General features: G+C 48.9%; 1 protein-coding gene across 3 annotated transcripts; it reads left to right on the forward strand.

The window, feature by feature from the left end:
- On the forward strand, positions 1-25914 carry Pxdc1 (PX domain containing 1). 3 transcript variants are annotated; one of them, XR_004607486.2, is made up of 6 exons: positions 1-887; positions 15123-15214; positions 15926-16043; positions 16593-16746; positions 22700-22811; positions 24827-25914. XR_004607486.2 is itself a non-coding variant. In XM_034510876.2 (6 exons), the coding sequence occupies exons 1-6, from the start codon at positions 632-634 to the stop codon at positions 24942-24944; spliced, it is 756 nt and encodes a 251-aa protein (XP_034366767.1). In that variant the 5' UTR covers positions 6-631; the 3' UTR covers positions 24945-25914. The 3 variants fall into 3 exon arrangements, 2 of the variants coding, with proteins under 2 accessions (XP_034366767.1, XP_034366768.1); XM_034510876.2 differs by having other exon boundaries at positions 6-887; positions 16593-16652; XM_034510877.2 differs by lacking the exon at positions 16593-16746 and having other exon boundaries at positions 15-887.
- The last annotated feature ends 1263 nt before the right edge of the window (positions 25915-27177 follow it).

Consider the following 27177-nt stretch of genomic DNA (forward strand, 5'->3'; position numbering starts at 1 on the left):
TCCCACTGCCCCGATTCCCGCGTGGTATGAGCCGGCGTTCCCGCCCCGTGCGGCGCCGCCCCGGGACTCTGGACTCTAGCGACGTGTCAATCCCACCCCTGCGTGGGCCTGGCGGAGTGTTCAACTAGGGCCTGGAGACTCCCGAGGATCCGGAGTAGGAATGAGGAGGAGAAAGTCGCCCCGCGCGCCGGGAGAGCGCAAGACCGGCCTCGCCTAGCTGCCAGCAGACTAGGGAGGCGGTGCAGTGCGCGGAGCTCGGGGCCGGGACCGCCCGTGGCGGGTCAGCGGGAGGCAGGAGGGAGGCGCGGCAGCGGGGACTCGACGTCGACGCCCGCGCCGCCCGCGATGGGAAGTGCCTTATAAAGCCGCAGCCGGTGCAGTCCGACAGACTCTTGGCGGCGCCGCCCTGAGCGCGGGCCGCACGTAGTCGCCCCAAAGTTCGCGCAGAGCCGGGACGTATCCGCCGGCCACCGGCTTGTCCACACAGGGACTCTTAATCGCCGTTGCGGGGATCGACCGCGTCCCACACGGAGAACCCCTGATCGCCCCTGCGGGGACCCATTGTGCCCAGGCGGACCCCAAGCGGGGGCCGAGGGCGCCCCCGGCGGCAGGGGCATGCGCTGCCCGCGGCATGGCCTCGGCGGTGTTTGAGGGCACGTCGCTCGTGAACATGTTCGTGCGCGGCTGCTGGGTGAACGGGATCCGCAGGCTCATCGTCAGCCGGCGTGGCGATGAGGAGGAGTTCTTCGAGATCCGCACCGAGTGGTCGGACCGCAGCGTGCTCTACCTGCACCGCAGCTTCGCCGACCTGGGCCGCCTGTGCAAGCGCCTCCGCGACGCCTTCCCCGAGGACCGGTCTGAGCTGGCGCGCGCGCCGCTGCGGCAAGGTGCGGGGCTGCGGGACTGGGGGCACCGGGAGATGCCGGGAGCTGCGGGCTGCGGGAGGGGCTCTCGGGGAGGAACATAGCGACGAGATCGCGTCCAAGTGCAGTGAAGTCGGAGGGAAGAGTTACTTAAAACTACGGCTTGGCATCTGACAGAGGACCCAGGCATCTGACATCTAGACCCAGGCTTTTCTGAACGGTGGTTCAGGAAGGACTGGGAGCTCGCACCGAGCCTGGGGCGCCCACTCTTGGAGGATAAATGAGATGGGTGGGGAAGAGGACAAGGTCACCAGGACTCTCGCCTGACCCAAAGAGCGAGCTGCTGGTGAAGAAGCTGAGGCTCGGCTTTGCGGAGATGACAGCTACTGGGTCCCAGCCGCTATGGGAGAACCAGTGGCGGCTGGAATGGGTTTGCTTGGAAAGAGTTGAGACAGGTATAGAGTGTCAGAACTGGGGGGTCGCAGCGGGTATGATCGCTGCCCAGGTCCTGCCCGGGAGAGACCTCATCCGTATTCTGCCCCGAGGACAGCTGAGCCTGAAAGCGAGGTGCCACGCAGCAATCTTTTCCACCTCTGGGAGGGGGGGGGGCGCCCCGCCTGCATCTGTCCGGCCAACCCAGGGTCCCCACCCCTGAGCTGGGTCCGCATTCGGATTTGATTAGCCACGGCCGCCTCCTCCCTGGCCTTGTGACCGTCCGGGTTGGCCGGGACTGTTGTTTTCTCGAACAGCAGTGGCTTCCCTACTGCCAGCAAAAGGACTGGAAGAGCGGAGGAAACCAGAGAGAGACCTTGGTAGAGACAGGGAAGAGTGAAGTGTGGCCGGTTAGCGGGGTAGGCGGTGGGGCAGGAGGCATGGAGCTTCTGAGCAGACTTCCCCCAATGCGTGGCCCCCAGGGGCTCCGAGACTCTTGGACCCAAGCCCTCATTTCCGCAGAGTCTTCAAAGCAGTCATCCTGTGACAGCTTGGGGCGAAGTTACTCAAGGTTAGCCAGTACATGTCTCCTTGGCCGCCTGTCTGGCTAAGGGCTTGAGATAACCTCCGTTTCCCTCTGGTGATAGGTTCCACCAATGTGTGGATTATGTGGATAATTAGCTCCATTCTCATGACACATCCCCTGGCAGACACATCATTTGGACAGATTCCCAAAACCAAGTGAGTGTGGAGGCCCAGAGTGACAATCTCCATCCCAGCCCCTCCCAGCGGCTGAGCAACATTTCAAGATTAGACCTGTTTTTATTGTTTTAATTTCGCTATTTCTTGTATTTTTATTTTAACAAATGAACGTCTGAGTCAGGAACACATAAGGAAGGGGTCGGTAGTTTATTCAGCGGCTTCTTCTGGAAGAAGGTGGCCATAAACAAGGTGAACTTCTGGCTGTCCCTCTGAGCAGGTCCCAGAACTCTACTGTGACAGACAAACTACAATCAAGCCATAATCTATGAGAGTACCTGTTGCCTGTGGGTTTCTGTAAGGGGTGAAATGTCTGATTGTATCTGGTGACAGTAAGTGTCTGTAAATGCCACTTGTTTACTGTCAGCACCAGCCTCTTCTGGCCAAGGATGCTGGTGGCAGATCCTGTGGGAAGGGGCGTGTCTTCAGTTGTGGAGTCACAGGTGAAAAGGCCTTCCCTGAAGCAGAAGGGAGGAAACCATCTTACCTCTGTTCACCTGGCCTCTTTTGCATCTACGCAACCATCTGGAGTCGAGTCATAGGCCCTGCAGTGTAGCCGCACAGTCTCCAAAGAGTAAAGGAAGTACTTAGAAGTGGCTATCATGGAGAAAAACAAGGGCCATGGGAGCTGCCTTCCAAGTATCTAAAGGATAGGAAGAAGGGGGGGGGGGCAGTTAGATGTACTGATGGAGCTGGCAGGGGCAGCTGGAGTGAGACACAGTGGCTGACAACCTGCTGTGTGACCATTAGAACTGCCCATCACTGGTGCCCCGTCCCAGCTGATGCAAACCTCTTATGAGGACCCACCTAGTACTCCCTAGACAGGTTGAAGACGAACCCTGGGGGCAGTAGAGAGGTGACCCTGCATCATGATCCATTCTGGCTCTCCTTTCTCTGCTTCATTCTCCCGTAGTACCACCCTCAGTTTCTTCCACAAAACCATGAAGGCCCTTTTTCTTTCATTGGTCCTTTCAAGTCTAGGGAAAGTCATGTGCCAAGTAAAATACCCCCGTAGTGACACAAAAGAAGATTCTACCTCTTTTCCATGCAAATTTGTTGTTTGCATTAAAAAATTTGTATTTTCAAACTAGACAACAGGAAAGGTGTCCAGCTGTGTGGAGTGCTAGCAATTTAATTTCTGTCCGTCAGATTCCCAAGTCTGTATTTATTGAAATTTCTGGGCCAGATTCGATTTATGTTATCTGGTTTTCATTAGAAAATCTTCTCCAGGAATAGATGGGTAGTAGGTGCTCGACAGGCAGAGAGTAGGGGGGCCATGGTTCTACTTGGCATTTCTGAATCTTCATGCAGAGGAAGAGGTGCCAAGCCCTCTGTGTTGGCTCCTGCGGTATTGCCACCAGAGAACTTTAGATGGGGGAGAATCAGGCTTTCTTCTTCTTCTGTGGTGTTATGCTTGGTGGATGTCCATAGCCTTTTTATGTGTCCTGGTGACACACAGGCAGGGATAATGGTACCCTGCATGGGATGGAGGCACAATGCTCTCCCGCCTTCTGTTTGGATGAGATAGGGCAGTGCTGGTCTTAGTCTCACTTCTCTCCTGCATGATTTTGTTCACGGAACCAGGTCTCTCCAGACACTAACTAGCAGCAGGTTGGTAACTTATAACCCAGGGCTGGTAGAGCCACTTCTTGCTGTGTTGTCTGTCCTCCAGCCCTGGGAGGGGGAGGTGGCTGCTTCCTGTGGACATTGTGTCTGGGTTGTCAAGGAGTCCCCTTGTCCCCTCTTACTTTTCTGGTCCCTTTCACACGAGGCTGTGTCTTGTGTTTAAGTCCCCTGTGCTGTGTGATACCTACTGCTTCAGATTGTGAGCAAGACCTCTTTATTTGTTTACATCTCGCACATGTGGGAAGGCCAGCGCTTAACAGCAGAAACATGCACATGTTTCCTGCTGACCATATGAGACTCTCAGGGTATTTTGATCCTCTTTGTAGTAAGCACCCATGGCAGAACTGTGGTGTCTGAGCTGGCCTGCTTATCTCTGCTGCTACAGATTCTATTTCACAGTGGCCAGGTGAGCTTAGACTTTTGGTGACTGCATTTTGGGTTTCCATTCATTTATTCGATCACATATGGGCTGCCAGCCGCCATGCGGGTGCTGGGGGCGAGGAAACAAGTAGCCAGCAACAGCTCAAACCTTGCACTATCCTTCTGATATCTGCATTTTGGTTAGGAGAAATGCGTCAATAAACAAGATCAATATGCAATAAAGTATGATGAATACTCAGAAGAATCAACACTACAATAAGCCACAAAAGAGGCCATGGCTTTAGGGACAGGGGACATGTTGAGGTTTTAGACCAGGAGGTCAAGGATGATCTATCTTACTGAGTTAGAGATTCAAAGGAAAAAAACCCAAAGCGGTAGGCACCTGGGGCCTCCAGGCAGATAGAGAACACTCTTGGATTGAGTGGAGAGGTCACTATAGCTGCACTGGAGAGTGTAGCTGTATAGTGCAGCTGGAGAGGCAGGTGACCGTCAGTCATGATCTCCGTCATCACGGAGGACTCTGAGCCATGCAGTTGATTTGGTATGAGTTGAACTCCAGCTGATGTGCTAAGGTAGAACAAGGGAGCATGGAGGAGGTTGGAGAGCAGCTGGGACCAGGTCTGATCGAGCAGGAGTGAGAAGGGGCTGCACACTGGCCTGGAGGGGAAATCCATGGAGGTGCCGAGAGACTAGAGGTTGGTGTGTGGCACACAGCATAAGCCAGAATTCTGGCACACTGTGCTGCAGTGGAGCCACCTGGGGGGGGGGCGAAGTGGGGGGGGTTGGGTTATGGAGTAGGAAGGGCTGGCTGAGGGGGCCAGTCTGGAAGCTGGCATTTAGCAGCCCAAATTGTAACGTGAACCTGCGCATGGTGTTTCTGTTCTCATTGTGTTCAGTTTCGTCACCAGTGCTGAGCACCGTGGGTGTATAGGACACTGTATCTTCCCAGATGCGAGAGCCTCAGCTGGGACAGTTACCAGGAATGACTGGACACTGATGCCGCACCTGGCCTCACATCCCAGACATGTGCTCCGTCCCGAGGTCTGCCCCAGCTCCCAATCACATCTGGGCATCAGGGAGAAGTGTGATGTCACCAGCAAACAGGGAGGACCAGCTGCAGCTCAGAGGCACCAGGTTGCTTCCTTAGTGACCATGCTGTAGGTGGGTCTGAACAGCTGAGCAGGGTATGGAGTTGCCACTTCTGCTTGGCCTTTGATGTTGGGATGTTAGGATGCAACCCTTGGCATTTGCTGCAGCCTCATCCCCACGTAGAGCTTTCCCAGGGGCAGCCTACCATCCTATTTGGGCAGCTTTCACTTCTTGGAGTTGACCATTTCCTCTGACTCACCATTCATCCATTTATTTATTTATTTATTCATCCATTTATTTATTTATTTATTTATTTATCGGCTCTTTCATGTATGGAGCCCCCCTGACCCATCCTGTCCTGGGGTGCCTGCTGCCTCCTTCTTTCTCGTTCTGTATTTGATCCCAGATCCCTGCCCTGCTGCCCACACCAGGATCCGCTCTGAAATCTTTGACTCCCATCCTCCGTGAATGATTTCTTGGCTGCACTTGGTTTATGATTCCCTGACTTCATGCCATGATCTTGTGCTATGGCCCTGGGCCACCGTGGCATGTGAGTTGTCTTTCCTGGCTGCAGATGGAACCTGTTAGAACTTACATAGCTGGCCCAGCACCTTGTGTCTGTGTCACAGCTTCACATGGGATGCTGGAGGGAGAAGCTTGCCTCTTCTCCACCAGGCCTCACTGTGAGCCTGCAGGCAAGGCACCCCTGACCCTGTGCACTCAGGTGGCTCCCCAGAAACTTAGGTCCCTTCCGTTTCAAAAACCAGTTTGGGCCTGGTATTTCTCTGCTGCTTAGGCAGACACTTTCCAGAAGTAAAAGGAGATCCATTCCTGCATTGTGTGTGGTTGACAGTAAGACTAGCCACAGTAGGTGTGGATAGTAAGGCAGAGAGAATCAAAGGCGAGGCACCCCTCCACAGCTCAGCTTGCAGCAACTGGGAAACGTGGGCTTGAACTTGGGAGGGTGCAGGGGCTGGCAATGAGGTACAAGCCAGTCTGTGTTTTGCTTGAGTGTCTTCAAAGGTGAAGGCCAGGCCATTGCACATTTTCCTGGGCCAGCAGCAGGCTGGGGACAATAGATTGAAGGCATGTGATGTCATGGGTTGGCACTGCTATAACACAGAAAGATGGTTATAGTATTTATATATTTTATGTGTGGGGATTGGACCCATCACTGTGCATTCTACATACCCACTCTGCTTCTGACCTATACTCTCAGCCCCACAGCAATGCTATTTTTGCTTCTCTTTGGCATCTTTGGGTCACAGTATGCCTGTACTGTCTGTTTTTTAGTTGCCATCACTTAAAAGGTTGTGTTTTGTCACTTCTCCTTCTGGAGAGGGCCCTGAGAGCCCCTTGATCTGACTTTTGTCCCTGCTGGTGGGAAGACGGGAGGGTGCAGAGCAGCCATGGTCCTGTGCTGGTCTTTGCTGCCTGCTGTGGTGTCTCCTGAATAGGGCCAAGTTGCTGGTCTGCATGCTCTTGTGTTGCTAGCTCTTCTGATGATGCCGAGGGCTGGTGCCTGTCCTCATCCCACCCCCAAGTGAGTGATGGCGGCCACAAGTTATTTCTTGGAACTTACACATGCGAACTCCCTTTTCCCATTTGTTTGGAGAACAGACCTCTGCTTACCCTTTGCTGATGAGGAAAACACAGTGCTGTGCTCGGACAGAACAGGGAAAGGAGGGGAGTGGAAGAGACTGTTTGTAGTGTCTCTTATTCCCGTTGTTACCTTTCCCGTGTGAGGATACCCAGGGCCTGGGAGATTGGGTGGCAAAGCAGGGGACACAGCCAGGTCACCGTAAAAGGGCACTACTTTTGCTCCCAGACAGGTGGAAGCTGCTCTGTGTCTTGTGGCTTTCAGCCAAGTAGCCTTCTTCCTCCTCCTTTTCCTCCTCTTCTTCCTCTTCCTCCTTGTCCTCTTCCTCTTCCCTCTCCTCTTCCTCCTCCCCTCCTCTTCCTCCTCTTATTTTCTAGTAAACATATAAAGTAATAGGTTTCATGGTGAAAGTGCAGACACATATTTTATTCTATTTTGCCTACTAAACTGCCCTCCCCTGTCTTCTCTCCTTGCTGGGGGCTCATTGATGATTTGATAGCTATAAGAACATCTGTGTGGCAAGTTCTTCTGAGGAATTGTAGCCACAAAGTGCCCAGCACCAAGCTACACACATGGAGTTGCTAGCTTTCTCAAACTGTCTATCCTATGCCCAGAGTAACCCCTGTAGCCCCAGTAAGAGGGCTCTAGGCAGGAGAACGTGGAGACGGAGCACCCTACGAGGCTGACCCACCTAAGAGCCTGCTCACTGATCCCAACAGTGCCCTTTGCAGGTGTGACGCCATCCTCCCAGTGACTTCCTGCCCTGGCTAAGAGAGAACCATGTACCACAGTGGGACTGATTGGGCCTATGTCTTTATCAAGTCCCAAATAGTACTTATTGCTTGGTGCGGGTCAGACTTGAGTGACTGAGGAATCCTGGGTCAACGTATGTGTCACTCCAAGAAATAGAATTGCCAAGCATGTGGCATGCGTGTTGCCTGAACCTGCCTGGGAAGTTGGGGTTTCCTTAAGCTCAGTGGGGCTTGTCTTTCTCTCCACCTCAGTTCTCAGCACACCACACTCTCCCCAGCCTCAGGGCCTCTTGTGGGCCTCCACACTGCCATATCTGTTCATCTTCAGGCCTCTTCCTGATGGTATGAGTTTGGGGATGTTCTGTGTTGTCTTAGGGCCTGGGCCCTGCCCACCATGTGTGGTCAGTGTATGCCTCATGACCACCTTGCGGACAGCACAAACGTCCAGGAGAGGCAGGGTTTCCACCCAGGTTTGGGCTATGGCATCCCTCAACCGGTGGTTTGTGAACTTTAAACAGTGTGTTGTGCCCTTCCTGTGTGAAGAGGCGAAAATGGCCAGATATCTTGTGTCTTTTATTTAAGCCCAACTGGCAGGGGCAGAAGGGGTAGCTTAGTGGTGGACCGTATGCCTGGTATGAAAGATTTTAGGATTGAGTCCCAGCACAGTAGAAAAAGACTGGCCAAGTGAATGGGTTTTTGTTTGTTTCGTTAAATAGGGTCTCATCTTGCAGCCTGGGCCAGCTTCCTGAATGCTGGAATTACAGGCATGTGCCACCAAGCCTGGCCTGTGATTGGCTTCTAAAAAATGCCTGAATTCTAGGAAGGGAATTTTGCTTTAGGTGGGAGAAAAATAATGAACAGAGAAGAGGGATTAGGAAACTGGGAAAAATCAGAAAGTTCCATTTCTCACTTGGAGAAAACAACTTGGTCCCTTTTGGAGGCCCCTGCTGTGGGCAGGAAGCTTTAGAAGGGGAAGGAAGAACAGCTTCCTCTTGTGGGTTCCAAGGAAGTTTCCTTCTGGCTCCACCTCTTCTGCCCCTCCCTTCTGTGTTCTCCTTCCAGCTTTTCATCCCGGGAGAGACATGAACAGGAAACAGGAGGACACTGACACTTCTTACCTCTCTATGTGTGATCTCTGAAAACCTGGCTGTGCTCAGCTCAACGGGACAGAAGGGAGGGGCGGGCCAGCCAGCCAGAGTCCTCCTGCATGTGGTAGAGCTCAGGGGAATGTGTGTGTTCCTCGCTGTTCTGTCCTGTGTCAACACACACTTGCGCATGTGCGCGTGCTCAGACTTTGCAACAGCACTGAGCAAAGACTCACTTGGGTTTGTCTAGGGCTTTAGAACCGCTACTGGAGGATCTTAGTCTCTGCTTTTTGAGGGAGTACCTATTTAGAGGCTGGGGTTCCTGCCTCTATCAAGAGAACTCGCTTTACGAATTCAAGACCCCAGGTTCTATCCCCAGAGAGCCAGCCTACAAGCAAGAAGGAGGGAAGGAGATGTTTAGAAATTACTGAATTTTTTCTAAAGTATGTTGTTTCCAGAATTTGTGGTGCATTCAGCCTTTCAGTAACTCCCAAGACTGTGTATCTCTCTCACTGCACACAAATAAATACAGTTAGCTTTCCCGAGCCCTGAGCTTCTGTGCACAGTGCGCTGATGGGCACATTTGTTAAATGGATAACAAGCCATTTCAATGCAGTTTGTTGTCTGGCCCCAACAAAAAGTTTCCCCCTGGGCTGTCCTTTGTGCTTTGAGCTTAAGTCAGAAAGCTTCCTCCCTCTTCAGAGAGGCAGGTGCTGTGGGCCATGGACAACCCACAATGCTTGTAATGTGTCTTCTCTGCTGGCCTCCACTTCATCTGGCCTTTATTAACCAGAATTCCTCTGCAGAGGAAGCACTGATGTTAGAAGAGCTTCTCCGGCCCCCCAACCCACCCAAGTCTTCTGCAGAGGAAGCCTGGGGCGTTTGTCAAGAGACCAAGCTCTGTTTAACAGAAACATGGGACTTCAGACCCAGGTTGCTGTGATTAGGAAACTAATTTGTTTATGCTTGCTTCATTGAGTTTTGGTTCCAGGAATAAAGCAGGTGTTTACTTTTGCTGAAAGCAGCTAATTATAAAACAACCACAAACTATGTGCTTGTGAGGCTAAAGCCCCATCCCTGGAGTGGAGTGGGGCAGCTCTAGGCTGACTCAGTTTTGAAACAGGGTCTCACTATGATGTAGCTCTAGCTGGCCTGGAACTCCCTGTGTAGACCAGGCCTGCCTCTACCTTCTAAATGCCGGGATTTAAGTCATGCACCACCATGCCCAACCAGGCTGACATTTAGTCCCCAATATTTATATATTTGGATTGCTGAAATATATATGCTATTGTTAAACATTCTTAAAACTTTTAACTGGTTGTACTAAACTTGGATAAAATTCTTTTGTTACAAACTATGTGTTGGAAATTTAGATGTTGAGGTTATATGAGTAATTCTTCTTTTTCAGAAACTAGAAAATTTTCAGGGAGAATGAAGCTTTCTGGGTCAAATTCTTCCCATGTTGAGTAGCAGACAAAATCATTTTCTTAGAATTTGTGATCAAACTCCTTAGGTTTATGTGGTGTGTTGGTACCCTCTGCTGGTCAACCTTGGAACTACAGCCTCCCAGTGACATTTTTGCATGCGTCTGTGCAGTCACATTTATCTTGTCCACCTACAGTATCGTTCATTACAATCTCAGATAACAGAATCATCTTAGATACTATTTGGAAATCACAGCTCTTATGCCTGCTTCATTCAAGTTTGGTTCCAGGAATAAAGCAGGTGCTTGCTTTTGACAAAACCAGTAAACACAAACAAATTCTCTGTTCTTTTCTTGCAAGGCTAAATCCTTTAGGGAGAAAGGGCCCCTGGGCAGCTCCATGACTTTTCTTAAACCACTAGTGATATTTGGAATGTAGGAACAAGAAGCATCAGGTACTCCAAAGTTATATCTAAATACATTAAAAAATAAAGTTGAAAAAGTGACATTTGGAAAAGCTGGCCTAAGCCTTTAAGAGCCAAGTGACTTGAGTCCCAAGGAAAAGATTTAACAGGTGTGGAAGGAAAGGGCGCAGATTCGAGCAAGTGGACCGCTGTCAGAGCTCCGTCCTTCCCAGATGGTGCTTGGAGAGTCTGATTATTAGTGGTACAGTGACATCAGGTATATGGGGATCACACCAGCTGTGAAACTAAGAAACCCCAGGAGTGTAAAATAATCAGAAGCTTCCAGAGGAAAATGTATCCCGTTTTCTGCATTGCAGTCCTGGAGTAGAGGGAGAGGTCTGTTTGTGTGTGTTTGCTCATGGACATACGTGCCCATGGATGTGTTTATTTCATGTTAAGACATTTTTTGGATAGAAAATACTTTAAAATTGATTGAAGGGAAGTGATGTCCAGGACCCCAAGGAAAGAACCCTGTGAGCTTTGGGGTTTGGGGCTGTCAGAAGCCCAGTGGCTGGCGGTGACTCATCTGTGCCTTGTCAGCCTGGGGGTTGGTAGAGGTTAGGTGTAGGGATGCTGGCAGGGACGCCGGATGCTGTCTCTTCCCTGCTTCTTGAGGTTGTGCTCTTAGCCCAGGAGCTGTAACTATAGCAACGGTCATCAGGTTGTAGTACTGTTAGGAAAACTTCAGCAAATGCAGACGGATCCAGTTTTGCAAAGCTGCTGTACCATCTGGGGAAGGGGTCAGAGTTCCTTGTCACTTGAGGAGGGTGGGGTTCTTGGAGACAGGATATGGCTTTTCAAGGAAGCCCACCTAGACTGCCAGCTAGATTGTCACCAAAGAGCCAGCATGGAGCAGTAACTGCTGAAAGAAAGCAGCTCTGTCTCACAGCTTGAGAGAATTGCCATGGGCTTCCTTCCCCGGTCAGATGCCCCCTTCATTCGATTCTCAAGCACACTTACATTTCTAGAGAACATCACTTGGTTTTCATTCAGAAGCACAGACTGGTATAAGAAAGCAGATACAATCAAGCCAGAAGGTCTTGTAATCTGAATGCCCTTGTGTCCTGGACAGTGTTCTCCTGGCTGTCTGTGACAGACAGAGGCTGCACTGTGAGCATGGGAGACCTGTTGGTCAGCAGGACCTTTTTTCTCAGTGTTATCCAGAGCTGCGTGGAATGGCATGGGGACCGGTAAAGTGTTCTGGGCTCACATCCAGAAGGACCAGCGTTCTGATGCTGTTTCCAGAGGCCCGAAGGACACCCTTGCTTTTCTCTACTGCAGCCTGGGAAGTAGGTCACAGCAAAGACAGAGCACAGGGCATGAAGTTCATGTTGAGCACGAGACAAACAGCAAATGTATTTCCAATAGACAAGCCGTTACTATTGTGTTCCTCCTGGTTTATCTGAAATTCACAACTCACTAGGTTGTGAAATCTGGCCTCCTTGAAAGACTGATGGTTGTTGATGCTTTCCTATTGCTGTGATAAAACAGTGACCAAGGCAACTCATGGAAGGAAAAGCTGATGTGTCCTTAAAGCTCCAAATGTGATAGCATGTCAGCCATCAGTGGGCATGCAGCAGGAGCAAGGGGCTGAGAACTCACATTGTAAACCATAAGCCAGAGGAGTGAGACTGGAAAAGGTGTGGGTTTTTAAACTCTCAGAGACTGCCCCTTGTGGCACACTTCCTCCAATAAGGCTAAGGCCACACCTCTTAGACCTCCCCAAACAATGTCACCAACTGTTCAACCATCCAAGCCCACTTGGGGACATTTTCATTCAAAGTAGCACACTGATGTAAATAAAGCAGCGTGTGTTTCCCTCTCTGTTGGAGATTGTGAACCCAATCAAGAGGAACAGAGGTGTAACCAGTTGTAACCTTTCACCACAGCCAATGAGCAAGAATGAAAGCTCATCCTTTGAGAATCCAGAATGGATGCTTCCACCCTGAACAGTGGTGTAGACCGGCCATGCACTGGCTGCACAAGAGGATGGTCTCTGACAAGCCATGCTTTCAGAGAATAAGCATAGTTGCTGTGTCAGTGTGATGGGGGCTCAGAAAGAAGACTGTAGCTCTCAGAAACTGGGGGTGGGGGGGCGGCTTTGCCTCTTTGAAGAAATCAGCTCCCCAAGGGACTGTTATGTGGGTTTTTGTTTTGCTTTTTTTTTTCTCTTTACAAATAACTCTAAGGAGTTCTGACTAGGCTCTGTCCTCTGTAGACTACTCTGTAGCAAGGAAGGATGCTCAAAACAACCTGCTGCAAGAATAGTACCTGCATTCTTATGTATGCACACAACCACATCCTTTTAATGATGGTGATGCTGAGAAAGGTGTCTTTGAGAGAATTCTGTCATTGTGTGACTATCATGAGTGTATTTACATAAACTGAGCCAGCTGTGCTGTTACTAGGTGATATCTCTTATAGGACCAATGTCATATATGCCACATATGTCCAAAATGCCATCCTGCCAACTCTCTCTTCTCTCTCTCTCTCTCTCTCTCTCTCTCTCTCTCTCTCTCTCTCTCCATATAAATATTTGAAATCTATTTGAGGAGCTCAGGGCCTTGACTCCTCTGGCACACTGTTAATTCTGCTTTGTGTTTCCTTTCCTTTCTTCAACAGACGTGGGGCGTGGCTTAGGAAGAGAGGGAGGTGGCCCAGTTCTTTCCTCTAGTGATGGTTGAGGTGTTGTGCTTGAGTGTATGCAGATGCAGTGTGTATGAAGCCTGAGGTTTTCCAATGAGCCAATTACAACCCACTCTGTCACCTCTGGGTCTTGCACATTCCATACCTGACCACCCATGGCTTGTATGGCTGAAGAGGGAGGGAGGAAAGGAGGGAGGGAAGGAGGGAAGGATCAGAAAACACTCTCAACAAGCAAGGCTATTTGCATACTTGGAGGGCCAGGTGAAGGAGGCACTACCATGGACATTGGGGATAGCCTAGCTAGCCATTAGAAATGTTCTTTCATTATATCTCGGGGACTCTCTGGCAGGAGCTCCCAGGAACTGTGTGTTTGGGTTCATCCTAATTTCAGTCAGGTTGTTTTAGATCATGGTCAGTTGATGCAGGTGGCCAGTTGCCTAAAACCTTAACACTTTACTCTTTGTTAATAAAACCAAACCAGAGCCTGAGAGAAACTTTTCAGGACTGACCACAGTTCTGGGATCTAGGTCTCTGGTGGTCTGTTACAGATTGTAGGGATTGTGCCATTCTGGTCATACAGAGTCTGGGCCAAAGTTAGCATCCAAAGGACTCTTAATTCCATCCCTTGAAAGCTGGTGGGAGACACTGAAGTGAGAATTCTTACCTTTACATTACTCATGGGGAAAACTCCACATATGGCCTTGAGCTATAAGATTTTAAAAATAGAATACTGCATGGCTCAAGACCCTGTCAGAGCCTGTGGTGACCACTCTGTGGTGCCCATAACAAGTATCGACGCTTGGGTTCCTGGAGAGGGCCATGAGTCATGCCCACATGGGTTTTCGCTGAGATCTATTTTTCCTTCTGAACGTTGCATTTACATGCCTTGCCTAAATATGGGCTCCATTTACACAGGTCTTGTGGTCTGGACAGCTGTCATTAACAGAGTGAGTTCTTTCCTGTGTCATTAGGGGTAGTAGATTCTGGGCCACCCACCCCTTGTGCAGTCATCATAGTGGTGGCAACCAAGGGGTCTCCGGCTAAGCTCTGCTGTGTCCAGGTGTTAGTGGCATGGCCCCAGAATGTCCCACTGCAGGGGATCTTATAGCCCTGTTCTTCTTCCACTGCTGTTTGTGTGTGGGGGGGGCGGGGGCATGGATCGAGGCAGAATCATACATTCCTGGTAGGCTTCTCTGGGGAAGGTTAGCACAGGACCTTCCAGGTTAACACTTGACACCCAAGGCTGAGCAAGTACTAAGTCTCCCTTACCTGAGGCTTTGTTTCCCGTTCTTTTAGGTCAAAAGTTCTCAAAATAAACAATTCCTACATTTCAAACTGTGTGCCATTCTGAGGTGCACAATGAATTGTTAAGCCATCCGTTCCACCCTGTCTCTCCTGGGATGAGACTTTGTCTCGGGTCTCCACACTGTCTGTGCCAACTGACTGCCAACCATCAGCAGCAGTCTTGGTTATTGGGTCTCTCATGTTTGGGTATCTCAGTGCTCAGTGTCCAATAAGCCCACTTTTGCTTAATCCTGGTCATAAGATGGGAGAGTAGCTATGCTGGCCATTCAGGCACACAAAGAAATGCTATGAAGCCCTTCCTCAAGAGAAGAGGTGGGTAGTCGCACCTAAATGAGGAAACCAAAACCCACAAATGCAGGCAGAGGGGTCTACAGTCTACAGTAGAGGGTATCATCTGTGAAGTTGTGAAGGCGAAATTCATGGGAGCTTTCCCATCTCAGTATAAACTGCAAGAACGGCAGCCATGGGTACGGCTGTGATTTGGACGGAATCAGGATGGAGAAGGCCCAGCTCTATCCATGGTTTCAAGAATTCATGGGACACACTGAGATGTGTCTTCCTTAAGAATGGGACATTTTGCTGTGGCTGGTGATGTTGGGGTGGCGTCTTCATCGAGGGACACTTGTCGTGTATCTGTTACATATTTCATCACAGGCTGCTCACCTAACTGACGTGGCCATTTCTGTCTCTGTTCTAGGACTGCTTGCCATCAAGGGTGCACATGACATAGAGACCAGGCTTAATGAAGTCGAGAAGCTGCTGGAGACGGTCATCAGCATGCCGTGTAAGGTGAGCAGGACGGCCAGAGTGGCCCGTGACCACCAGGAGGGAAGCTCAAGGGAAGCTCAAGGGAAGCTCAAGGGAAGGGAGATGTTTGTGGGCTCCCTGCTCGAGTCTTTTCTCTCCTGGGGAGAGTTGGAAGGAGAGCCATGAGGTGTGAAGAAGGAGGGGACAGAGGCTTCTCCAGAAGCAGTGGCCTTTGCTCTCTTCCCTCCCCTCAAAACCCTCTCTTCTCGCTTAGGTTCAGAATAGGAAGCCAAGGGCAGTGTGAGCATCCACGCTGGCAGCCCAGCGTTCAGTTACATTTCTCTGTACACTGAGTCTGTGAGCTTGATGTAGGAAATAAGGACCTGGAGGGTCAGGCAGAATCCTTAGCTCTTAAAGGTTATGTTTTGCCCACTGGGAAATGGGGCACATAGAAGCAACCCAGCAGATAGTAAAGGAGGGAGCCGGGAATGCTATGCCAGCTTTGTGCAAAGCATTCTGCAGAGCCACTCGCCCTAGCAAGAGGCCTTGACCGTAGCCACCTCTAAACAAAGAAGCTACCGTGATCCAGTCACTGGGCATAGGCCATCAACCAGCCCCTGCACAGGTCCAGGACTGCCTCCTGAGCGTCACATCAGTTGGGGTCACCTCTGTGCAGAAACACCACCCCAGCACACATGTGGGGCCTGCTGTGGAGAGCTTTACATCATCAGTAACCACTGTGTTTATTCCCAGTATTCTAGGTCTGAGGTTGTGCTCACCTTCTTTGAAAGATCGCCTCTGGATCAGGTGTTAAAAAATGATAATGTCCATAAAATCCAACCCAGCTTTCAAAGTCCTGTTAAAATATCAGGTAAGAGCCTCAGAGAAGGCGTGGGAAGACTGTAGTGAAGGTGTGGGAGGACTGTGGTGAGGTGAGGGAGGACTGTGGTGAAGGTGTGGGAGCACTGTGGAGAAGGCATGGGAGGACTGAAGTGAAGGTATGGGAGACTGAGGTGAAGGTGTACGAGGACTGTGGTGAAGGTGTGGGAAGCTGTGCTCAGTGACTGTGGTGGTTGCAAGGCCTTTCCAGTGTGGCACTGGGGGAGGAGTGCCCAGCCTCCACCCTTGGGCTCCAGGAGGTCACTTCCCTGAAACAGAAAAATGATCCCAGAGTTCTCACGAAGCAGTGTAGACGCCTTCCGCTTGGTGACAGCAGGGTGTGTCATTCTTACTTCCAAAGGGGTTAATTTGACATATTAGTTAGAATTTACTTAAGAAAGAGTAAAATAGTGATAGAAAATATTAATGAGGCATTCCCTTTAAACAATACTTATTATTTTAATTTTGTGTCTGTATATATGTGTTTTGTCTGCACGTCTGTAGTATGTTATATTTACATGTGTGTACCTGGTGTCCACAGAGGCTAAAGAAGGCATTGGAGCTCTCAGAACTGGAGTGGTAGACGGTTGTGAGCCACCAGGTGGGTGCTGGGAACTGAGTGTGGGTCTTCTGGAAGAGCATCAAGTATTCTTAACCGCTGAGCGTTTCTCCAGCCCCAGGAAAGCGTTTCTGAGGTAATGACTGGAGTCCATAGGCTGACCTGTGGCAGTGAGGGAGCCCCTGAGAGGTGGTGTTGAATTTGGCTGTTGGCTTTAGGGAAGCTCTTGGCTTCGGCACTGTTGGCATTGACATTGTACTGTGCCTTCTAGCACCAAAAATGAGCCTTCTAGCCACTGTAAGGTGGAGTCACCATAGTAGGAAGTACATAGGAAAGAAGGAGTCTTTCCTCCTGGCCTGTTTGCTGTTTTCCTAAGAGCTGGCTATACTTGTCCAGAGAATTGTATTTTTGTTTCATTTCTTGTTTCTTCAAGAGGCTAATCTTTAACTCACTATATAGCCCAGGCTGGCCTTGAACTCATAACAGTCCTCCCCACATATGTCAACCTCCTCAGTATTGGGATTATAGGCATACGCTGCTTGCAGTTCAGCTTTGGACCATGGTGCTGAGGAATACTTTGTAGGAAAAAGAGCTTATCCTGGTGGCTTCTAGGTCTGGGATTCTCCAGGCAAGGGTTGGAATTAACCAGCTGGTGGCCTAAAGGGTGACACTTGCATTTACAAAAGGAGAGGGGGACATGAGAGGAGATCCATCAGGCCTTGACTTGTAGAAAGGAGGGGAGAGGTATCTGTGTCCATTATTGCCTTTCTGGATGGTGAGCAGCTGATGGAATAGGAGCCCAGAGTCATCTGTGGGAGGGATAAGGAGAGAAGGGAAGACGAGCAGGGACAGTAAAGCTGCTGTTGTGTCTGTGCCATACAGGGATGACAATCGCTGTTGTGTGCATGGGCTGACTGGGTGTGTGGGTTCTAGGACTTGGGGTGGAAGAATCCATGACCGTGAGTGCACAGGGTGGGTGGTCCATCTGGGCAGTTCATTGTGTAGCAACTTCCTGGTTATCTTAGAGGAGAGCGGGCAGTTTAAGGGTCTAGGGGACCTTTGTTAACTGGCACCTAGGCTCTAGAACCTTCTATCCAGCTGACTGCATGTAGTGAGGTTGTTTGGGTTGTCTGAACAATAGATAACTTTTGATGTTGTCATATCATCTCCAGATTCTGGGTCTCCTCCACTGGACTCTGGCCATTGTTTGTGCTGTGACCCTCAAGGGTCACCAGGGTGAACCCTCCCTCCCACTGTCATTCTCTCCAAGTCTTTCCATTTAAGAAATAGATGTTGATGGTCCAGACCCACACCGACCTTTCTCTCCTTCTCTTGGGGGATTTCTGCATGCACTCTGGCATTCAAAGAGCTGGCAGGTACCACAGAGTTACCACAGATTCCCCTCTCTGGGGATGGAGATTTATGGAGCCCAGGCCTTTCATGTCCTGTCTTTTCTCTGTGGATGTTGAGGCCGTAGGTGATGAGGGCTCCACCAGATGGCAGCAGGCACTGGATGTACTGAAGAATCTTGTCAATATTCTACTGCCTTGGCAAAGACAGCCACTCAGACTTAAGCACCCATTTCCTGTGTTATTCTAAATGTTTATCAAATCTAAGAGTACATGACTCTTAAGTGTTCTGTGATGCTGCCGTGACTACGCAGCACAAAGGGAACAGAGGTCTCAGCGTCACCTAGTTATGCTAGTAGAACTGATAGATTTCATCCACAGAAGTGGGTTGTTTCCATCAAGGTTTGAAAGGAAATTTTTTTTTTTTGTTCTTTAATCCAGTATCCATTCAATCTTAGTCACAATTTTTACTATGGAGATAGACAAGTCATCCAGTTAATACAAGGATATTGTTTATGCTTTTGTTCTGTTGTTGGAGCAAACTGAAAATATATTGCCAGGGAGGACTCAGAAAGGAGGAAGGCTGGGTACTGTGAATGCTTCTAGAGTTAAGGATGTGGCCTAAAAAATTAAACTAGCTAGTGATTTTTGCTAAAACTAAACTGACATGCGAGGAATTCGTATCTTGAGTTTGTTTGAAAACGGGCTGCAGGCACTGTAATATTTCTTTAATTATAACATTTTCCTCAGTCTCTTAATTATTATTCTTGTGTGACAGCAGGTGGAAAATCATGACCAAGTGTCATGGTAATAATTAGTATTAGTTGAGACTTACGTGTTAGAGCCTTCGGACACATCATCCTGTTTAATGTGCAGCTGAGCCCTGTATAGAGGATAACCAAGCAGAACTAACCTGTTCTCCAGGCACAGGTAGCAGGAACAGACTTAGAAACAGCTGTACTTGGGGTCAGTGGGCACGCGTGCTAATGCAGTGGATTGCTGGGAGCACTATAGTCTACAGTCCCATAATATGAATATCAATAAGGCCTTACTGAGCTTGAAGGCACCAATTCTTGGTCAACACCACCCCTGTTGGTTATTTTCCTCATTACTGTCACTAAATACCTGACCAGACACAGAAAGGAGAAAGGGTTTATTTTGACTTCCAGTTTAAGAAGGGATACAGCCCATCGGATGGAGGAAGCCATGGTTGTGGGGGTGTGAGACAGACAGCTGGTCACACTGTATCTGTAGTTGAGAGGCAGAGTGGACAGGAAGTGGGGCCAAGTTATCAAACTATAAACCCACCCCTAAGTGACTTGTTCCAGTGAGGCTCCCCTCCTAAAGGTACCCCAACCTTCCAAACCAGCATGACTGGCTGGGGATTAGGTGTTCAAACACACAAGCCTATAGGGGACATTTTGCACTCAAGTCACCACACCACCCTCCAGTAAAGGCTGATCCAAGAGTAACTTCCCATTCAGGAGGTTGTTGTTCAGTGTGTAGATGGCGTCTGGGGAGGGCATTGCTACAGGACTATTAGCAAAGTGGTCATTTTAAACTGATAGTAGACGTGTGATAAGCTCAGGCTTTTCTTGTGAATTTTGGATAACTCTTCTTAGGTTTTTAAGTGGTATTGTTTTTAAGGTATGTTTTTTTTTTTTTAAGTGAATGGAAGAAGTGAAAATATAAACTGTCACAGAGTCTTTGCTCCAGTTTTAGCTAGCTCAGGCATAGGGAGAGCCATATGTATTTGGCTAGGTTCTGAGCCTGTTGTGGTACCTGCTTTGTGTTTGTGTTTCTTGGTGAGCCATTCCTTTCCAAGCTGGTTTGGAGTGGATGCACTGAAGGTTTTAGACTCCATCTGTGTGTGTGATGAGGGTAACCTGGGGATCCATGAGGAACCCAGGGCTTCTGGGCACCATCTTTGGTGAAATACCAACAGTTTGACCAATATCCCTCTGTGGCCTGGATTTAGGACTTTGAGAGACCAGAGACCAATGTACTTTAGTGTGTCCTCAGGGCCCTGCTGCCCTTGGGAACTCTAGATCTCATTCATGTTTCCAAAGACTCTTTGCCATAGACATCTAAGGAGTGACTTGTTCCAAAATCTATTCTGGAAAGACCAGTAAAGATTCCACATCCTTAACTCTGCAGGTCACATTTAGCAAAGATTAGGCATGCCCATAGCTTCAGGGGTTTGTGCAGAAGTGATTTGCATCCCAGGATTCCTTTCCCATTCCAGATTCCCTTGGTAGGAGGGAGAAGGAGACGTGGGCTGTCAGCAGTGTGGAGGCTGTACTGGGGCTTCCTGCACTTCCTCAGACAGACAGATTTGGGTCAGAGTTAATAAGAACAGTAAAGAAAATGGCTCTCTGCTGCCACACCCTCTGATTGGGGAGGCGAGAGAATCGGAACTTGTGTGGGGTTCAGTGGTTTTCAGTCTGACAGCTCACTACCTGAGCATCTTCCCTCTGCTCTTTGCACACAGAAATGTAGCTGACCCAAGTTCCCAGACTCCGTACTTAGTTTTGCTGAGTCCTTCCCTAGTGCTGTACACCACTGGGTGGAGGAGCAGGGAAGAAGACAGGAGGGAGCCAGAGCTGATATCCCATGAGTGTGACTGACTGAGAAAATGTGCTGCAAGAGACACATGTCACATGCTAGCTCCTTCTCCAGGAAACCAGACCTGCGTTTCAGCAAGTACTTAGCAAACTGATGAATAGTCGTTTTGGGAGAGTGAAGAGGAAAACCTATTTTTCTTTATTTCTTTCTGGGTAGTTCCCTAATTCTCTGCATATGGACAGAAGTTCTCAGAATGGAGCACCAAATGCCTAGGAAGGTTAAAAATCATCAGGAAGTGATCATTTTCATCATGAAAAGGCAAATTTATATACTCAGGAATAATTAAACTGTGACCTGGTGGGGAGAGGGCTAAGATCATCTTTTAGAAACAAAGGCATCTGATATCCAGTAACGCTTAGATAGGGAGAGATGCTCTTGTTGGCTGTGCACCTGAAGAAGAGGAAAGGCTAAAGTCAGCTGTGTCTCTAACATGAAGGTGCGATCTTGTGGACTAAGCATACCCAGAATGTGGGATATGTGTTAAGTGTGTCTTTTAGGCCAAGAGCCTTGCTGGAAAGGACTACAGAAGTGGTCCTGAGCGTGGACCTCAGCTGCCTGAGAGCCAAGGACTGGAGATGAGTGAGGCTCACAGAGAGGGGAGGATTCAAGATGGCAACAAGCCTGATGATCTCCTGAGGGAAAGGAGAGAGACTCAGTTCCTTCTGAACCGTCAAGGCTACAGTGGGTTAAAAAGAAGAGAGCCAAGCCTCACTAGGTTCTTAAACAGTCAGCTCTTTATGTCTGTGGGTCAAGAGTCTGGATTCAACCAAGCACAGGCCAAAATACTGGGAAAAGTACTATGTCTACTGATCATGTGTAACCCTTTCTCCTCGGTCATTATAACAATGATTTACATATCATGTACATTGCATCAGGTTTTATAAGTGATCTAAAGATGATTTAAAGCCTAGAGGGAAGATGGGTGGAAAGTCTAGGAACACCATCGCAGTTTGCATTAGAGATTCAAACATCATGGGTTTTGATGTTTAAAGAGGGTGTCTGTAACTAAATGGATGCTTGCTGTGACGGGATCCAGGACATCATGGGATGCTAGAATGAAGTAAATCCTTGGACATTCTCAAATACAAACTTGAAGGTTTTCCGTGGAGGAGAAGAGTCCCAAGGCTACAAGGCTTTGTGTAAGCTTCTAGCTTAGTGCCGGCCACCAATCCTCCCCTTCAGCTCTTTCAGCCCTAGGAGAGCCCGTGTAAACTAACCGCCAGTGTAGACACAGGAAGCTGCTTTTGTTTCTTGATTTTTCTAAAGTAACCACGTCCATGTTTATTGGGGGAAAATATTAATGTATATATACAATTTCATGTCGCAAAGTCAGCGAGCCACTCATTTAAAACACTATCTGATCTCATCCGATGCTTAGCACTGTCTAGGATGCAGGTTCTGTTAGCCCTGTCTCAGCCACAGGCTAGAGCTCAGAAAGGGCAGGGAAACGGTGTGCTGTCACATGTCACAATGGTGGATAGAGCCTGCCTCAGACTTATGCCCAGTCCTCTGTCTACTTCCATCCTCCACTGTAAACTCATGGGCAGGGGACACATGGAGGTACTCAGATACCAGAGGCAGATACCAGAGGATCAGGCTTCAGGGAGAGACACGCTGCTTCTGTGGTATTGGTGTCAGCACCTTGGCCTGCCTGTCTAAACACTAGGGATTCTCTGGGCATCAGGAGAGAGCTGGGAAGAGTGAGTGATGGGGAAGGGGGAGACTGATATAAACTTCATTTCTAAAATTTTATTTTAAAATTTCATACACACACACTCATATACACACACATACACATACATACATACACACACACCCTTCTCTTTATGAGTTCACCCTCTTATTTTCATGCCTTCCATTCTCTCTGTCCTCTCTTCCACAATGCCCCCTGAGCCTCCGAGGGGGAGACTGTAGATGTCCTACATAGACCTGAGCCTTTAGCAGTCATGAATCCTCAGCACTGTGTTCAGTTACAAGTTTGCATTGATAACTGCGCGCCGCAAAGAGAAACGTCTCTGGCCCAGGCTGAGAGCAGTCAATCTATGATAAATCCTGAAACTCTAACCCTACGTTCCGACCTCTCCGGAATACTTACCTCATGGCTTTGGTTTTCAGAAATCATGAGGTCCAATGGATTTTGTTTGGCAAACACCGAAACAATAGTCATTGACCACAGCATACCCAACGGGAAGGACCAGCTTCTGGATGCGGATTCCACAGAGCATTTGTGAGTACACGTTCTCTAATGCGTTTTCATACAAGGGGTCGGAAACTGGTAGTGTCTACAGTGCTTTACAGCTTGAAAGTGGCTTCTCAATGCTGCAACCTTTTAACACAGTTCTTCATGTTTAATACAGATCCTCATGACTCCAACCAGCATATTATTTTCATTGTTATTTCATAACTGTAATTTTGCTACTGTTATGCGGGATATCTGATATGCAACCCCTGTGAAAGAGTCACTCCCAAAAGACTCCCAAAGACTCCCAAAGGGGTCGTGGGCCACAGGCTGACTCTGCCGGTTTGGGCGTTCTTATTTTAAAAGTTTGTCTCATAGTCTGTGGAGAGTTTTGTGAATTGATCTAGGGGAGGAATAGTCACCCAGTCACTAGATATGAGGGCCATTCAGAAGTCTCAAAACTCCAGGATCTAGTTTGTGCTGGCTCTGAGGTGTGAAACACTATCTTCTGGTCCAGAATCCAGGATCCACATACCTCCACACTTTCTGGACCGGGGCTTTGACACATACGTTTGTCTCACAAGTTGATGGGTGATCCATTAGAACCCTAGTCTTTGATTGCTGATGAGCTTTGATTACTGATGGTTAGACAGCCAAAGGCTACTGTTGCCTGCATTCTACCTTCCTCTGCAATGAGACTTCTGACCAGAATGTACTGTAGAGAGCCTGCCACCTAGAGGCCAGCAGGAGCAGCTACCTGCATGCTTGGCTCCTGCTAGTCAGGAGGTCTGGCTTTGTTGCTAGGTGTTCCTGGTGACAGAAAGGAGTCCCTGGGAGTGCCCTGGAGGCAGATATAGGCCCTGTAGCGACTGGTGATGTGAAAAGGTCTCCATCTGACTCAGCTACCGTGACATATCACACAAAGCTGAAGGGCTTTCCTTCTGTTAACACTCATTCTATGTGCACCAGAGCGCCATCCCTGCCAGTCAGAGGTCCCCAAGAAACCACATACCTGGTGATTGCAGCATCCCACAGTATCTTGGCCAGGCATGCCTAGAGGCCAGGCAGGCCAAGGGATTGGTCTATCAACACAGTTTCTCACCTTATACTTATGCAAGCCTCTACATTCACGCCCTTTATGAAAGTTTGTCATTATTCCCTGCAACAATACCCCAGAATGTGCATCAGCCTCCCCGAAAGCAGGCTGTTGAACACTAAGAGACTGGAAGGCTGGAGGCACTTGTTGCTTACCATGTGGCCTTGGGCTGGGAGTAGCGGCTGTCATACAGTGGAATGCAATGGAGTCTCTGTAGAGAACATCCAAATTTGACCCAGAAGGAAGATGGGCACCAGTGAGTGGGCACTGAGGGAATGGAGCAGGAGGGTCAGCAGGAACCCTGGCAGTGCTGGTCCCAAGGTAGTTCTTCCTGCAGTTCCTTTCATCCCATCTTCAGGACATCTTCTGGTCTGAGGGGAGGTGATGAAGGCAGAGTGGGTCACTGGGAAGTGTAGGACAGCCCTGTGCGCACACTGTGAAAGCTTCCCAAACCTGTACAACTTTCATCCTTCAGATCTTGAGTCATCCTGGATCAAACCAGGCTTGGCCACCGGGTAGAGCCTGCCTCCATGACCATAGGGAGCCCCTTGTAGTGTCCCTCCCTGGTGTCCTTGCAAGCTCCTAAGGACACATCACCCACCTGTCCACTGCTGATCTCTAAGCTGACACAGGGCCTGGCACAAAACAGGAGGCAGAATATCACTGTGAATTAAGGAAGCATGAAGGCCCCGCTACCTTACAGGTGCAGAAAGTAACCGCAAAGATGGCAAAGTTCAGAAGCATTGCTTGGGCGGTACCACCCATTTTAAACAGTTTGTGTGTTCACAGTTTTTCCAACGTGCCTGCTGCAGGCCTGGAAATGACCTCATCTCGTTGGTGTCCCTTGTCCCCTTCCATAGAAGCCTGGATCCCTCAGTTTCCTTGCACTGCACCAGCTACCTCTTGTCCCCTCTTTCTTCAAGCTGGGGTACAATACAGTGGCCTTCACCTCTGTCGTCTCTTTCAGGTTTGAAAATGGTGGTGATTTCACCTCAGAGCTGGAAGATGGTGATGACCCAGCAGCTTATGTCACCAACTTGTCCTATTACCATCTGGTTCCATTTGAGACGGACATTTTGGACTGAACCTCTCCATCGGGACTTCTCTGCCTCCATCCTTGACTGCGTGTCCTCATGCTGTCCACTGTGCTCACCCAAAGGCCAAAGCTCCTGCTGAGCCTGGGCCTCCCTCTGAGGGTCCTGAGGTTCAGCAGGCCTGGGTGTCTAGAAAGCAGAGGCACAAGGGATCTTGATGACCACAAACAGCTCTGAGGGGCCGTCTACCTGCACTCAGCCCTGCCAGCCTCCAGCCTGCCTCTTCTGGGACACACTCTTCCTGCCGGCTATACTTCCTCTTGTCTCACTGCTGACTTGGGGACTTGGGGAGCATTCCTCTTGGTCACATGGCCCTGACTCCCCACTTTTCTCTTGTGTGTCAAAGGCACAAAGCATTATTTCAAGAGGATTTTAGATAAGTTACCAAGTTCTGGACCTCGTGGGCAACGGATATTAAGTGACTCAGGATTTCCCCGAGAAGGATGTGTGGCTTTCTTTTTTTGTTGTTTCGTTTTGTTTTTCTTTACATCTGCTCCCTGGAAACTGGGTTTGGGGTGAGCTGGAAGGAGTGTTTACACATCAAGCCTGGAGAAGATAGCTGGCTTCAGGGAGAGGAGAGCATTCATTGTCCTGTGCTTATGAACCTGGTGTAAAGTTTTCTTCCAGAGAGGAGCGCTCCCTCCTCTCTGCCACCACCTGTCAGCTCTTCTGCTAGGCTGTGACACAGTCACCACTGTCTAGGGTGCTCAAAGTCCCTCTCCTGGTGAGCTCAATGGCCTAAGTGGGAGGATGAATCAGGAAGGAAGGGATAGGGAGGAAGGGAAGCTTACACCTTGGACCACAAAAGGTCTGGGTCCTGCAAGCTCATGTCCTCACTGTGTCTACTAATGACCAGCACTTGCTAATGTAAATAATAGTAAATTATTGAAAAATTCTAATTCTTTTACACAGTCTGTTTTTAATCTATTTTAATTAAATAAAATCTATTGTTCTACATTGATCTAGTGAGGATGTTTGTATAAGAAAGATGTGGTTTGTTTTATCCCCTGCCTAGGGACAAGAAGGATGGTAGATGGTGACCCTCAACCCTGGCCCCACCCCACCTTCATCCTGAGGCCTGGTTTAGCACTATTCTTGACACACTAGTGTTTAGGAAATGTGTTCTCACCCCAGGAGGCGAACTATTCAAACCAGATAATGGGCTTGCCTTCATTTGGACTCAGGGGTTTCCCCTTCTCTGCTGTCCTGTTTGACAGTCACAGGAAGTGTCTCTGATGACCTAGAGCTACAATACAAATGGGATTTCCGTGGATTTTGCCTTCCAGCTGTGTCCAACTTAACCTATCCTGCTTTTCATAAATGCTCCTGAAGCACTGACTGGGGTCAACCAGTAATCTTTCTTGTCTTACTACCAAATTAAGATCAGTACAAAGATAGTTTCCCTTAGCAGTTAACATTGAAGCCAATGTTTGTGGTCACACACACATGCCTTCAATCCCAGCACTAGGGAGGCAGAGACAAGGAGATCTTTCTGAGTTCAGGACCAGCCTGGTCTACACAGTGAGACTGTGTCTCAAAAATGAAAACAAGCAAAACCAACCAAACAAGCCAGTGTGTTCAGTTAATTCCAATCCATGCTTCAGTGCTCGTTTGGATGGGTCTGAGTCTCCATTGATCGCGTTCTACAGACGTGCTTCTCAAACCAGCATTCGACCAGTGACCTTTTCTCCTCTGCTCCAACTATTGGCTCCGGCCAGTTCTCTGTCACACAGTGAGTTTATTGCCCCAGCCTCTTTCAAGTTTCTCCTGAGGAAGTGTCTTTTTTTCTTTCTTTCTTTCTTTCTTTCTTTCTTTCTTTCTTTCTTTCTTTCTTCTTTCTTTCTTTCTTTTCCAGAAATGCACCATGAGGTCTCTAAAATACAGGCCAAATATCTTCGTGGGTTTGTCTTATCAAAGTATCCCATTCTCTGTCTTTTTGTGGAAAACTGTGCACTTCAAAACCAGTTCTTCAGGTTTCCACATTGCAAAGAATCATATAAGGCAGGGAAGGGGTCGAGGGGTCATTGAAGCTCACTCACTTTGTACAATACTTAACCTATCATGTACAAAGTCCTGGGTTCAGTCCCCAAGCACCACATAAACCCAAGCATGGTAGCACATGGTAGGTTTTTAATCTCCACTCTTGTGAAATAGAAGTAGCAGAATCAACTCAAAGTCATTTTTGATCCGTATGAAATTTAATGACATCTTATGATACACAAGA

The sequence above is a fragment of the Arvicanthis niloticus genome, chromosome 8, assembly GCF_011762505.2.
Source record: "Arvicanthis niloticus isolate mArvNil1 chromosome 8, mArvNil1.pat.X, whole genome shotgun sequence".
Lineage (NCBI taxonomy): Eukaryota > Metazoa > Chordata > Mammalia > Rodentia > Muridae > Arvicanthis > Arvicanthis niloticus.